Source organism: Notechis scutatus, chromosome Z, assembly GCF_049901735.1.
Source record: "Notechis scutatus isolate UNSWTSFEM ecotype Mainland chromosome Z, rNotScu1.2, whole genome shotgun sequence".
NCBI lineage: Eukaryota > Metazoa > Chordata > Lepidosauria > Squamata > Elapidae > Notechis > Notechis scutatus.
This window is the reverse complement of record NC_142025.1, coordinates 83,338,268-83,353,149: the sequence shown is the minus strand read 5'-3', so window position 1 is coordinate 83,353,149 and position 14,882 is coordinate 83,338,268. Positions and strand designations below refer to the sequence as shown.

At 32.6% G+C, this 14,882-nt stretch overlaps 1 protein-coding gene across 3 annotated transcripts in view; it reads left to right on the top strand.

Annotated features, from left to right (window-relative positions):
- Positions 1-14,161, top strand: part of EIF2AK3 (eukaryotic translation initiation factor 2 alpha kinase 3) — a 44,520-nt gene extending 30,359 nt beyond the window's left edge. For all 3 annotated transcript variants that reach the window (XM_026679877.2, XM_087945858.1, XM_026679878.2), the window contains 5 exons: positions 1,907-2,666; positions 9,774-9,944; positions 11,025-11,126; positions 11,761-11,823; positions 13,133-14,161. In XM_026679877.2, the coding sequence (XP_026535662.1) occupies positions 1,907-2,666; positions 9,774-9,944; positions 11,025-11,126; positions 11,761-11,823; positions 13,133-13,297 (1,261 nt within the window). In that variant the 3' untranslated portion in view covers positions 13,298-14,161. The remainder of the gene's footprint in view (positions 1-1,906; positions 2,667-9,773; positions 9,945-11,024; positions 11,127-11,760; positions 11,824-13,132) is intronic.
- Positions 14,162-14,882: the final 721 nt, after the last annotated feature.

Genomic DNA, 14,882 nt, shown 5'->3' with positions numbered 1-14,882 from the left:
AGAGCAGCAAACTATCCCAAAATTCATAGAATGCAGATTTTGGGAAGAATGTACCTTTTGTTCAAAGATACAAGCATGGTAAATTTTTCTTCTCATCAATTCCTCATCATTAAGTATTGCTTTTATCTTTAATGCTATTTTTTTTCAGTGTAGTTCAAATCAAGGTTTGGTACTTGACTTAATAACAGTTTGTTCAACCTCCACAGTCATATGATTACAAACTGGGCTATTGCCAACTATTTGCACATACAACAGGTAGCTAATCCCTTTGCAATCGTGTGATCATGATTTGCAGTCTACCCTCCCGGCTTCCTCAGAAAATCAGCAGAAAAAGCAAGCCATTTCCTTTCTCTAACACAGCACACCGTTTCCCTACCCTCCTGATGTGGAAGGGAGCTGGCACGCTGAGCTAGAGAAAGGAAACTCAGATCATCAGGATCCAGGCTTCCTTTTTTTTTTTTTTTTTTGGCCCAGCACACCAGTTCTGTACACAGAGAGAAGCTGCCCACCCTCTTCCATCAGGAAGCTCTTTTACTCTGTTTATTTAGTGACCCATGCAGTTGCTTAGCAATCTCAGGAAGGCTAAGATGGTGATTAAATCTGTCAGCACCTCACAGGCAAGCTCCATTACCTGTATTGCATATTTTAAAAATGATTCAAAGTAAGACAGACTATTTATAAAAAAATAGAAAACTGTGTCAAAAAAACATCTAGTGGGCCATCAAGTCTGCCCACTAGATGAATTATTTGTTTTTCTTTTCCTCTTGATTTATTTATTTATTATTTTACTTGTTTTTTATTTTATTTATTTTTAACTTTTTATCAGATGATAGACATTTTATCCCAAACATGTTTAAACTCAGTTACTGATGACTGACCCACTACCTCCAACCTTCACCTACTCTTTCTGTGAAGTAACAGTTTTACTTTTGAAGTTATCTCCTGAAAAATGTGAAGTTACGCCCTGTGTTCTTGATTTTTGATTAATAATCTAGGCCTTTCTAGGGTTGTATAAGGTCTGTTGGATGTCTCTCCAAAAGTAAAAAGAAATAATTATGGTTGTACAAATTTATTTAAACTCTGAAAACTCTTAACACTTGCATTATCAACCCTTTACACTTTCATAATGATAGAGGCTGAAAGAGTATTGCTGGAAGCGGATTGATCCATACAATATTCTTTCTTTCATCGAGCACTTACAAGATATGTCAAATTAGTTTGAGAAATCATGTTAAATTATGAGGTTAAGAGTTTTAAATAGCACTTCCTACTGTAATAAATTGATAAATTCCCATTAATAAAAAAGATGCTAGAAGCCATAAAAGGAAGAAGGAGTCCACATCATCTGCTCCCTTCTACTGAGGTAAGTAGGACTGTGGGAAGATTGGAGAATAAATTACTATCTTAGAAGAAATCTTGAAATGTTCCTGTTAAAATATTCAGATACTCAATATTCCTTTATACTCTGAATGGTGTAAAAAGTAACTTGATGATGAATCTAATGGTTTAAAATGATTTAGTAGGGTATGCCCAATTTGAAAATAATTTGGAAAAAATTGCAAACCTTGCGCAAATGTGACACATCCTATACTGCTAATTAAACAACCATACTCTTGTTTAAACTTATGTATAAGCCTAAAAAGATCCAGGTATTTTATAGAGTTATCTTGTTAAAACAATTGGCATATTTTTTCAAATTCTAAAGGAAGGATGCAAAACTTCATGACTACTTGAATGAATAGCAAAGAGGTTCTGGGCTCATGCAGAGTCCAAAGCATTCCAAATCATTTTTGAAGCATACCTCAATTCATTGACATGGAAAAAGCTTTGTATTTTTGCTCTGTGGGCAACATATGGTAAGATTAATTTATAATGTTATCTTCTGCTTTTTTAAATATATTTAAAGTATTGATTGGCCACTCAGTTCTCCCAGTCCAATGGAGGTGCCATCGTTTAAAATTAAAACAGAGCCATTCTCTACTGAGGAAAACATTGAAGTCATTGCTACATCTGTAGAAAAGAAGACTCTGCTTTCTCTAGGATTGCCTTGTGACCAGTCAGATTCATCAGAGAATGAATTTTCTCCTTTGGAGTTTTCTGCCATTGAGAACAGAGATTTGATCCAGTTGGCAAGTGCACAAGATAATTTCATCGATAGCTGTGATATGGAAAGCAGTCTTGATGATAATGATCCAATACATTCCTTTGAAGTTTATCTTCCTGCTAAATCGGTAGTAAGGTTGAGGGAGCGAACATCTTCTTCTATTGTCTTTGAAGACTCTGGTTGTGACAATTCTTCCAATAAAGTGGGTAATGTTACCAGTTTGCTTCATGATAGCCATTTTGAAGATAAAGCGACAAGCACAAGAGAATCCAAAAATAGAAAGTCATCATCAACAAGCTCTTTATCTATTTCTCCACCAAGACCAACAACTTTAAGTTTGGACTGCTCTAACAACTCTGTTCAAAAACGTTTACCTACCACTCCAAAAGTGTATCTTTATATCCAGATGCAACTTTGTAGGAAAGAAAACCTTAAAGATTGGATGAATAGAAGATGTACAATAGAGGAGAGAGAAAGGACTGAGTGCCTTGTGATATTTCTGCAAATAGCTGAAGCTGTCCAGTTCCTGCATAGTAAAGGATTAATGCATCGGGATCTCAAGGTTCGTACTGAAAATACAATGTAGAGTAAGTTATTTAATTATATGTATGTATTTGAAAAGTATTTTCATGTCTCACAGAATTATTTCTTCATTGTTGTATATTAAGAAGGATATCAAGGAAAAACTACTATTTATTATTATACTATTATTTATTAGTAATCTTTATCAGTTGCAGTGTGAACATAAAGTAAATTATATAATACTAATTTATTAAGTGTGTATCCTGCCCAACTCTCAGTGACTATAATCCAGAAAAATCAGTCAAAGCAATTTTAATAAACTATTAAAAATAAATAAAAATGTTATGCAGTATGAAAATATACTATGGAAAAATTACTCATGAATAAATACTGTCACAAAATATAAATATAAATTATTCAGATGAAATATAATCCCCAATAAATAAGTTTATTGTTGCAGCCATAGGTTGTAATATTACAGTGTGCCATAAAATACAATAACAGCGAAGTAGAAAAACTGTAAAATAAGTAAAATAAAGTAATGAAAAAAGTACAGGTAACCCTCAATGTAACAAAAATTCATTTAATGACCATTCATAGTTACAATGGTACTGAAAAATGTGACTTATAACCAGTCCCACATCTATAACTGACACAGTATTCCCACAATCATGTGATCAAAATGTGATTACTTGGCAGTGGCATATACAGGTAATCCTTGAGTTACGGTCACAATTGAGCCCAATATTTATGTTATAAACGAAACATTTGTTAAGTAAGTTTACTCCATTTTATGATCTTTCTTGCCACAGTTGTTAAATGAATCAGTGTATTTGTTAATTTGTTTATTATATGGTTAATTATATGGTTGTTAAATGAATTTGGATTCCCCATTGACTTTGCTTGTCAGAAGGTCGTAAAAGCTGATCACATGACCCCCATGTCATAAATATGAGTCAGTTGCCAAACATCTGAATTTTTTCAGTGCTGTTCTAACAGTCACTAAATAAACTGTTGTAAGTCGAAGATCACTTTAATTAAAAAAGTTGCAGCATCCTGGGATCATGTCATTGCGATTTATGACCATTCCTAGTCAGTTCTAGCAAGCAAAGTAAATAAAGAAAACCAGATTCTTGCAAATGGCATGATTCACTTACCTGCAGTGATTGTAATCATAGCAAAAAGGTAATAAAAATGGATGTGACAAGGGAAATTCTGGTCTCAATTGTGGTTGTAAGTCCAGGACTACCTGTATTAGATATAAAGAAAACTTACAGCAAAATAAACCTAAGCTACAGCTAAGAACTTAAGTACGGTATTCCTTTCTAAGTTTAAATGACAGCAGAGAAAATGTAGTAACTTGTCACCAACAATTCAAAATATATTTGCAAGAAGATAATTCAGCTTTTCAAGATTGGAGCCCTTTAATTAGCATACCATCAGTAATTTGGGCCTAATTTCATTGAACATAAGGCAGCAGAAGATGTAATGGATAATGTCCTTTGCTTGACCAACACCACAAGTACAGAGGTGTTGTTTGAGAGAGTTTACAAAAAGAAATATTTCCCTTTGGATATTTGAAAGACATGGTTTGCAGGTAAAGATATGTTAAAACCCTTCCAGTAAAGCACTGGTTATGCTAACTAGATTCCTGGAAAAGTGTCTATGTTTTTTAATGATACTAAGATGAACATTTGGGTGATTGTACCTAAGTGGCATCCGTCTTAAAAAGTTTTACTTTGTTATTTTATCTGTTCCGAGAACTAAAGTTTCCAAAATAAATGGGTAACAGAAATTTGGTCCATTGGATCCCAACTGTATAACAGAGAAAACAGAGTTTGGCAAGGTGGGATTCTTGAAGCTTTTTAGCTTCTTATAATGCCTAACAGGTAGCGAAGGTGTCCTGAATATGAGTCCCAAGATCTTCCTAATGATGTTGTTTTGTACTACTTCTAAATGGGCAATAACTTTCTCACCTCTCCCCCAGATCTTAGCCCCATATAACAATTGGGCAATCATCTTCCCTTAAAATATTTTAACTTCAGGGGCTACCATAACATGCACAGAGTATACAGTACATTTAGTAATGCCATTAGTAAATTATGATATTAGTTGCATTAAACAATGCTATTTGAGATTTTGCTGAAGTGTTAAGAGTTGAGGTCATATTTTGAGACATATTTAAAATCAGTTTAGTTTCTTTCAGGGTGGATAAAAATTTATTTTTTTTCCAGATTTTTTAAAATTTAAGTTGGATTTCTTTTATCAATTTTTTTTTTATAAAATGCTTTTGGAGTAAAAATCTAAAGGTAGTTTTCTATTTAAGATACATTAATAATTTAGTTTATTCAGCATGAAATGGAGCTTAGTTATGTAGCATGGGGTTTTATATTCTGCAATATTGGGACCTTCAGTGAGTCAACAGCGGATCAAGAGGAGCCGTCGTGGGACAGAAATGACAATTATTCTTTAAAAATTATTATTTAAATTGAGTTGATTTAAATCAAACCTTTTTAGTAGTGATTTAAATCGTGATCAAATCCACCCTGATCTATTTAGTGTCAAGTTTTCCTTTAGTGTTTTGAAATTTCTTTTAGTGTTTTTTCATCTCCTTCTTCCTAAGTTGTAATGTTTTTCAGTTCAGATGACAAAACTTTTACCAGAAGATGATATTTCAGGCAGTTTCAAAGCAATCAGGAGTGACTTGCATTCCTGGAAATTAGGTCACAGATTTTCTCTTTTCCCTATTCCATTTGTAATAGCAGGTTCTTATCACTAAGAACTGCATTGGAAATCCAGATTGGAAAGTGATATATTTTTCAGAATGTGGAAATAGATTATAAAAGATCTGATTCTGCTTTCATGAGCTTCAGAGGAGATACAATTTGGCTGATGAATCTGGGGAAAAGAACAAAAATCAAAACTTTAATATTGAGCCTTTATTTTAACCGCTAAATTTTTGGTGAATGGGAACTTTTATGAATATTGCCCTTATTGCCTTCTGGGCTCATTTAGCAAGAAAAAAAACTTAGGATCCTAGTTTCCAGTTTTGAAACCTGATCACAAACTGAAAGCTGCTACACGTATCTTGTTGTTAATAATAGGTAAGTGATTCATTTTGATCCAGAATCACATGAGAAATTTACATTGTGGAATAACGCAAATTTGTAGATAGTAGTGTAGATGTTCTATGGCAGGAATGTCAAACTCAAGGACCAGGGACTGGATCCGGCCCATGGGGTACTTAGATCTGGCCCACGGGGCCACTCTGGAAACAGTGAAGTACCAACCTGTGGTGCTTCTACCATCAAAAATGGGTTCCTGAGCTCTGTTTTTGGCTGCCACTGCTTCCTGCAACCCTCTGCCAGTGAAAACACAGCTCCATTTGGCAGAGGGTTGCAGGAGTAACATCAAGCTGGCCGTGCCTTCCCTGGCCACAACCACCCTGCCCCCCTGAGGTCAAACACAATCCTGATGCAGCCCTCAATGAAATTGAGTTTGACAGCCCTGTTCTATGGGAACATGTGGACCAAAAAAAAAAATGAGTTGATTTTTTTTTTTTTTTGAAACAAATTTTATTAATTTTAAAGACAAACAAAGCATCATTAGACATTAAAGACATTAAACCTCTTTCCATTATAAATTTTTACAAGGCCGATAAAACATTATTTTATACAATATAATTCTAATATATCCCATTTCCACTTAAATATTTTTAGCAAATTTCTCATTATTTCTCTTTGCTCTTATTCAATTACATTTCTTCTATATTTATCCATTTTATACTCATCATATTCATATTTCCCTCTGCCTTGTTTACAAATATTCTTCTCGCTTTCTCCCAAGGTTTTATTAAATCTCAATCAAACATACACACACAAAAACATAAAACTTCTTTTTAAAAAGTAGCTTGGCCCCGGATTACCTCTCTTTGTATGGACTTCAATTAAATTCATGTTCAACTTATATGCCATTACCTATCTTATTACCCTTCTATATCTTCATTATAACTTCTCCCCGCTTTCCACTCTTCTTAATTCTATTTTATTTATTTCATCTTAATTTAAATCATTATATTTGTATCTTTTGTCCATTCTTTTCCAATTATCCATTTATCTCATTCATATTAGAAAAAAAAAAATTCTCCTGAAATCACGAATCGAAGTATGATGCCTTTCCATCGCTCCCCTAAATTAACATTTAAGGTAACACCTAGTTCCCTATCTAATTCTGCTTAGTACATTCTACTTACTAAAATAGTAAATCCATAAAGTAATTAAATATATAATTAAACATTAAATCTCATAGCATTCCAATTATCTATCTCAAAAACAAATACCATAATAATAAGTTCATACACACACCCACACAATAGTAAACTCTATACTTAAACTAAGTATTTTAAACATTCCTTTTAATGTTTTATTAAATCTTAAAATCTATCATTATTAAACCTTTAATGTTTTAATCTTTACTTAAATCTTATAAAATTCTAATTTTCTATTTCTAATACAAATACTACAATACTATCATGTACCTTGCAGAAACATTTGGAACAAAATTATGCATTACCCATTATCCCTAAAAAAAGATTTCTTTTCCACATCTTGTTTCATACCTTTGTGGCTTTTTCCCCCTTCTTCCTTCCTATCTTATCCCATCTGGTCTTTTTACCCCCCTTAGCTTCCCCTCTCTGTTGTATTTCTCTTTTCTTTTGATTTCTAACATTGTATTGATTTTGCATCTTATTTTTCTCTTTCTTGGATATTTTTTTAAGTCTTATGTCCTTTTTAATCAACTTTGTAAACTCGTTAAAGATGGCTTCTTCTTCTTCTTCTTCTTCTTCTTCTTCTTCTTCTTCTTCTTCTTCTTCTTCTTCTTCTTCTTCTTCTTCTTCTTCTTCTTCCTCTTCCTCTTCCTCTTCCTCTTCCTCTTCTTCTTCCTCTTCCTCTTCTTCTTCTGCTTCTGCTTCCTCCATTAATTGCTGTGTTTGTTGATAGGTGGCAAGCGCCATTTCTAAAAAGCGAAAAATTTCTCTCACACTGTCTTTACCTTCTTTTTTTATTTTACCATATTCCTCTCTCAGTTCATCAACAGATAAAGCCATTATAAACCTTTTCTTCTTCTTTTTTCTCTTCTTCTTCTTCTTAAAACAACCAAGATAATTCAAAGCTTGAAACAGTTCCCCAAAATCCCAAAATCATCAAACAATCCAAACAGAGCACAAAGTTCTTCACACTTTTTCTTCCTGGGGTAATATCAATTGGCAAGGAAAAAAAAAAACCCAATCTGTATTTTAAAGTCTTATTGCAATTAACTTCCAATCTCAAAATCTTCCAGGCATCTCCTCCAACAAAATCTTAATAAAAATTTTCCTTTTGTCCTCTCCCTTCCCACTTATAACAGAAAGCTTTAAATTTTTACCTTCTGTAAAATAGCAGGATTTTCAATATCCATTTGTTAAATCCATGTGGAAGGAGAGTAAACTTTCTTTAAGCACTTTCACTCGCCGCTTGTAAATCTCTTCTGGAAACAGAGTATCTTTCAAAAAATCAGGATTTTCAGGATAATACTTGTATCTTATAGTCCCAGTTCAGCCAAAAAACTTTCGCTTCAAAATTTTCTCCTTCTTCCTCCAGCACAATCTTGTCCAGCTGTCAGCTTCTTTGTGGCGGCCATTGCTGACCGCCGCTCCATCGCCTTGAGAAAAGAGGGTTAAGCCGGGTGGGGAAGGGGTCTGCGAAAACCCCAACCCCCTGTCCGGATCCCTCCTATCTTCGGCTGCCTCTACAGGGCAACCTTAGCCTCCAAACCCGTCTGGATCGGAGGCACCAAGACGGCTAGCGCAACAGGGATCGCGCAGGATCGCGAATCCCTGCCGAAGCTGACAAACCGGAAGTTTCAAAAATGAGTTGATTTTTTAAAGACTTTGTATTCCAAGTATGATTCTACTTCATAAGATACACAGTTGAGACCTGTACCACAACCAATTATGGTCCCAGATATCAGGAATATTAGAATGTTTAAAAGATACAATATTTGAAGTGAAACAATTCAGTTTTATATAAAATTCAAAACTGAAAATTAATGTTACGCTTATACCTGAGATGTGGAACAAAATAATTGTAATATCTAATCTTGAAAATCTGGTGATCCAGATCTTAAGTAGTAGGGGAAAAATCTTTCTTGTAACTCAAGAACAGAGTTAGTCTAAAAACCAGAGTATGTTTAAAAAACTTAGCCATTAATTTTTTCCTCTGTTTGTAAGAAATTTCAGAGCTGTTTAATTCATATATTTGGTCAATAGTCAACAGTTTCTTTGGTTTGAAGTCATATATGTTAATGGAAATAATTATGAATATGTAAATATGTTAAATTATTTTCTTGAAATACGGAATTTGTAAGACTATGTCAAGCCTGGAGTTCAACAGAGGATAAATTTACATAAGTGGAAAGATACTATAATATACAGCATGTGTATTTTTTAAATTACACAATTACTTTAAATATTTTTGTTGGTGATTTATTTGTATGCTGTACATCACAATTAATACGAGTTCTAATAATGTGATATTGTGAATTCTAAATTGAAAACAGCCACATTTAATGCAACCTAAAATTCAGTTATTGTGAGTTTAACACATGCACAATTGAGGTTAGCACAGGCACACTTGCAATTTTGAGGTTTAGGCATAGCTAATCATTCAGTGTGATATTGAAATGTCTGAATCTATGGTAGATTTTTTGTTGTTTTTACTTTACATAGCATCATTTCATTAATCATAAATTTAATTTATAAATATATTCTCTTCATCCTTTACATAATATTTGATTAATGTGCATATAAAAGTTATGTTTAAAGAGTTTTATTGTCTATTCTATTGAACATATTTCCATAAAAGTATGATTTTAAATAGTGCAAACTCTTATGTAATTTATCCACTTCATGGGATTCGTTAACCACACTAATTGAAACCTACCTGTATTTCATTGATGAAATAAACTTTTTAAAATTTCAGACAAAGACCATATAGGAAAATTAGGGATAGAAGGTTGGAAGATGTAATGATATGATTTTATATGATACAGAGTATATTGTTTAATGCCTTTATTGTAATTTTCTTCATGTTCATTTGTTTGTATACAGCCTTCCAACATTTTTTTTACATTGGATAACATAGTAAAAGTTGGAGATTTTGGCCTAGTAACTGCAATGGATCATGATGAGGAGGAGGAAGAATCTGTTTTAACACCAATGCCAGCTTATGACAGACACACAGGACAAGTTGGGACCAAACTGTATATGAGTCCAGAACAGGTATGCTTTTTATCTGATTTACAGGGTTCTGGTAATGCTGTTTCATAAATCAAAGAATAAATGTTGGCACAATTATTGAGTACATATCAAGTATGAGTCAGAAAGTTCCTTATTTTGAATTTTGCCACATCAACAAATATTTTTTGACTGAATAATATTTTCTGACTTATTAGAAAGTAGTAATAAGGAATACCTTATTCAGAGAAATTATATGATATGTTTTAATTACTTTGTGTTTGCATTATGTTATTTCCCCATTTAGGATTTAAATGGCATTTATTATAGTTTTGGTGATTTTATTTTTACTCCAGTACATTGTAGAAATAACATCAATATTTTGATATTTCGACTGAAGAGTGTTTTAGATGGCATTGAATGTATAACATGCAACATACAAAAATCAGCGCTCCAAGATGGGAGTTCTTGTTCAGTGTGCCAGGCAGCTAGATCTTTCTAGATACTCAATTTCATTTTCACCTCCCAAATTTCTACCCTGTTTTATAATTGGTTAAGCATGAAGCTCTTTTATTTTTTGTCCTTGGTGTTTGTTTGTTTTTTTTCTTCCTCTAAGATTTTTTTTCCAAAACTGGCAAGCCTGAGGTTCCTCCAGATATGTTAATGGATCACTATTATTTTTGTGCAACTTAATGTTGTGTACACTTCTGTTAGCTAATATTTTTGAAATTCTAAAAAAAAATCATTGTTTTATTAATAAGGGTTTTAAAAAATATAAATGAGTGAAATGAATATCCCACAACTCTCTGGAACATTTGAATGAAACATACATGTTTGCTATTATGAGTTAAATGTATCATTTTACAAATGCACATAGTGTCTAGTCGTGATTATTTGAGATGTTGTTCAAGAGATGTCATTTAATTTTGATATCAATGTTCAAAATATCTTATTTAACTGTTAATATTTATTAAAATGAATTTATTTGATGTTATTTGATACAAAGTACTCTCTTGTCTTACTTTGGTTAAATATTAAGATTTTGGGCAGAAATATTAGTGGAAAATAAAAATATAGCCTGATGGTTCCGTTTTTGATGGTTACTTCTTATTTTAAATTTTACAGATTTATGGAAATGCTTATTCACACAAAGTCGATATATTTTCCTTAGGATTGATCTTGTTTGAGCTTCTTTATCCTTTCAGCACTCAGATGGAGAGAGTCAGGGTAGGTATGCCCTTCTGAAAATATTCTTGGGAGGAAAATGAATTATACTTTAGCAATAAACTGAAAATTGTAAATTTACCATTAGGTACAAAACTTGCACAAAGAAAGAATAATAATTATTATTTTAGCTATGATTCTATAATTCCTATGGAGAAGCTATTATTGAAGTTAATTTGCTTTAAAAGTTTAGGAGTATAAAATAATGCCTTGTCAAATATATATGATCAGAAATTGGGGGTGGTTTTTATATTGTTTTTTTAAATATGATTTTTGTTTTTTTTATGTCAAGATAAAGTTTTCTGAAAGCTTATATAAATATAATTACTGAGTGAATAGAAGTAATGTATTGGACTCAGAGTAGTATCAGGATAGGCACTTGTACAAGAATAAAAACTTGTAATAATGTATTTCTGTAATCTAAAAAAGCAGATATGGTAATCTAAATGACAAAGAAAGGGGTCATTAACATAATTGTATGGTGTTACAACTGAAAGAAATTAAAACACACTTATTATGAAACTGCAGTATATTTGCTTTCATAAAAAGAAAATATTGTCATCCTTAGGACTTGGAGCTGAAACATGTAATTCATATTTCAACGCAAGTAACATTTTCTTTTAAAATGTTTTTACAGATTTTAAGTGAAGTAAGAAACTTGACTTTCCCACCATTGTTCATAAAGGAATATGCACTGGAGGTATATTGAAATTTAAATTTCTAGCTTAGACATGTGCTTTGGGGTTTTAAATAAATAAACTGCATTTATTTTATTAAAAATTATAAGCCTGCTTGGTAAATTGTACTATTAATCTGCTATGCTTGATCTTTCCTTCATGACTTAAATCATTAACTGGGGAAATTAAATTTGGGTTATTGGATCCAAGAGATAATGAATGCATCCTTGATGTCATTGGGAGACTTCATTTGAAATCCCCACCCCAAATACTACTTTTCTAGGCACAGTTGTCACTTTTATCATTCTGGAGAAGGGAAAATTCAGTCTCTTCCCCCCAAAAAAAAAAAAAAGGTTATAATTTGAACTTGTTTCTAAACTTTGTTTTAAACAACACAAATGTTGAGGTAATTCACCGTTAGGAGAATGAGCGCACACAGGGAGACGTAGTGAGAGTGGTGAAGAATAACACACACACAGCACACAGCTACACTGTATAGTAAAATGTAGGTTTTTACTTCCAGTAAAACGGTTAAGCAAAGTTCAACAAAACAGTCCAAGTCATTCACAGTTAAAGCAGTCAGTTTTCAGTCCATGAATAATCCAAATAACAAAGTCCAGTGTCATAAACAGTTCAGTAACAGACTTACATCAAATCCAAGAACAACAGTCAATAGGAAAAAATGGAGGAACCGCAACACTCTCCAGAAACAACAGAACAGGAACAACCCAGGTTTCTGGCTCCATCTTATGGTCGCTTGAGGAACTACACCCAATTACAATTTTAGCATTCCCTTAAAGAGATAGTATTAAAATGTCTCCTGGTTTATATATTTTCCAACCCAACTAACTGTTAGGTGACTTACATTCCTAACAACAAATGATCTTTATGTACACTTTCCTATCTATAACTGATTATCCAGCTATATTCATTCTAGAATAAAGCCACACTGCCTTCCTTTCCGTGCTTAATGTCTTTGTACTGATCATTTATTAAGACACAAATGCTTGAAATATTGCATTTGGAGATCCTCCTATGGCTTTCTTGCCATCTAAACTGATACAGATAATGCTTTGCAGATATCTAATGCTGTCTAATGCTAGCATATTATAATTCTAATATATATATTAATGCCAGAGAGTATTTAAGGTATGAGATAAAACTGAGGTCAGAATGAGACAACATCTATTCATAGCTGTTGTGCAGAATTTTTTTTGTCAATGCCTGAAAAGGGTGTTTGCATTTACTTTGTAATAAGGGGACAACAGTTAGATAATGCTATCAACGGAAGATGTTTCACCATCTGAAATAATATTGTTTTTTATGTTTTAGCATAAGATGGTAAAGCACATGCTCTCCCCAAGTCCCACAGAAAGACCAGAGGCTGTAGACATTATCGAAAATCCTCTCTTTGAAGATTTGGAATTCCTTGCAAAACCAGTGCTCAGGCAACGATCCCGGACAATGAGTTCATCTGGAGTCAAGCATTCAAGATAGCTGAGTAAATAATTTGGCACAATTACAGGAACCCTCAGAGAGAATTTAAATGACCATTTAATGCATTCCTGCAATATTCATATTCTAAGTTTCATTTTGTGTTATCTGATCCATGCACAACATTATTACCAAGTGAAACTAAGAACTGAATGCTTTCAGTCTTTTTCAAGTGAATGATTTTCACCTCAAAACCTGGCCTGATCTAATAACAGTACATTATTTTGCAATTGAATCTTGTACAAATGATGCTTATTATGTAAATAAAACTGAATTCTGTATTTTTATAGAAACAATGCCTTCTAGTACCAATAAATAACCCTTGATTTTTTTATAATAAAAAAATGAAGATGATCTGAAAGGATGCTAGAAGAGTAAATTCAGTTTTGTCCCTGGTAACATACAAAGTGAAAATTGTTTTACTGTCAGTTGCCAGATTGAGAGCAATAGTGTGATAGGCTTCTTTTCAGAGAAGTAAATTGAAGAAAATGTTTAGATTGAATGAAAAATATGTTGATTAAAAAAAGAAAACACTACTTTGGATACAGTTTTGAGTTGTGCCAGAACCAAATGAGGCAATTTTTTTTTTTTTTTGTAATTCCAGGAATATATGCCTAATATAATGTTGATATAAAAAATGTTCTAGTAATCAAGTCTTACATATTTCTCAGCTAAAATGTTATTGTTTAATAATGCGAATAATGCCTTTTTCAATGTAAATATGTTGATTTTTATTTATACAATTGGAAGAACAATCCATTTGGGTTGGTAGTGTACAGCATGCACTTAAGATAATTATTAAGTGCATTAAACTACTGTGACTTTTTTCAAGTCTGATTTAATAAAATCATTTTCATTTGGTTGTAACTGTGTTGTCTTTCAAGTTTGAATGAAAATAGCTTAATTTTACCATTTCATCCCTGTTTGTTTATGGTAGCTTTCCAGCATCCTACTAAATTTCCTACCTCTCTCCTCTGCTGCATACTTGCTTCTTGTACCCTGTCTTCCCAGACATGTAGGAATCTCTCAGCTCCCCACTGCATTCATCACCTTCACCTGCCTCCTCCCTACTGGGACTCTTCTTCAAGCCATTCCATAGCAGATGAGAAAACCCAAGCCAAAAAAAGTGCTTCTTTAAAATAATTTTTTAAAAACACACAATAAATAAATAAATAATACACGTACAAATATATTTGCAACTCTCTTTTCCGGGTGTCATACCCAGGAAATAAGTAATTGTATTTTTGCCATTATAAATTATAAATATTTTTCAGCTAGTTAATTTTTAACGAGTCATGTAAGAAATGGATGGATACTTGTTCCTCCTTCAAACTCAGTCATGTTTTGCATATCTTTAAATTTGAAGGAAATATTTCTACCAAATTGAAAGAAAAGTTATCAAATATTTATTTCCGTATGAATTTGCTTAAAATGCAAACCAGTAGTTTATATAAAAACAAGTTAGTGTTTTTCAGTGCCTGACTCCTCAAAATCAGATGGTTCCCAACAAATCATAAATGTGATTTGAAAAAGAAAGTAGATCAAGGAAAAATCAAAAAGCTTTATATGTATATATCGGTATATATTG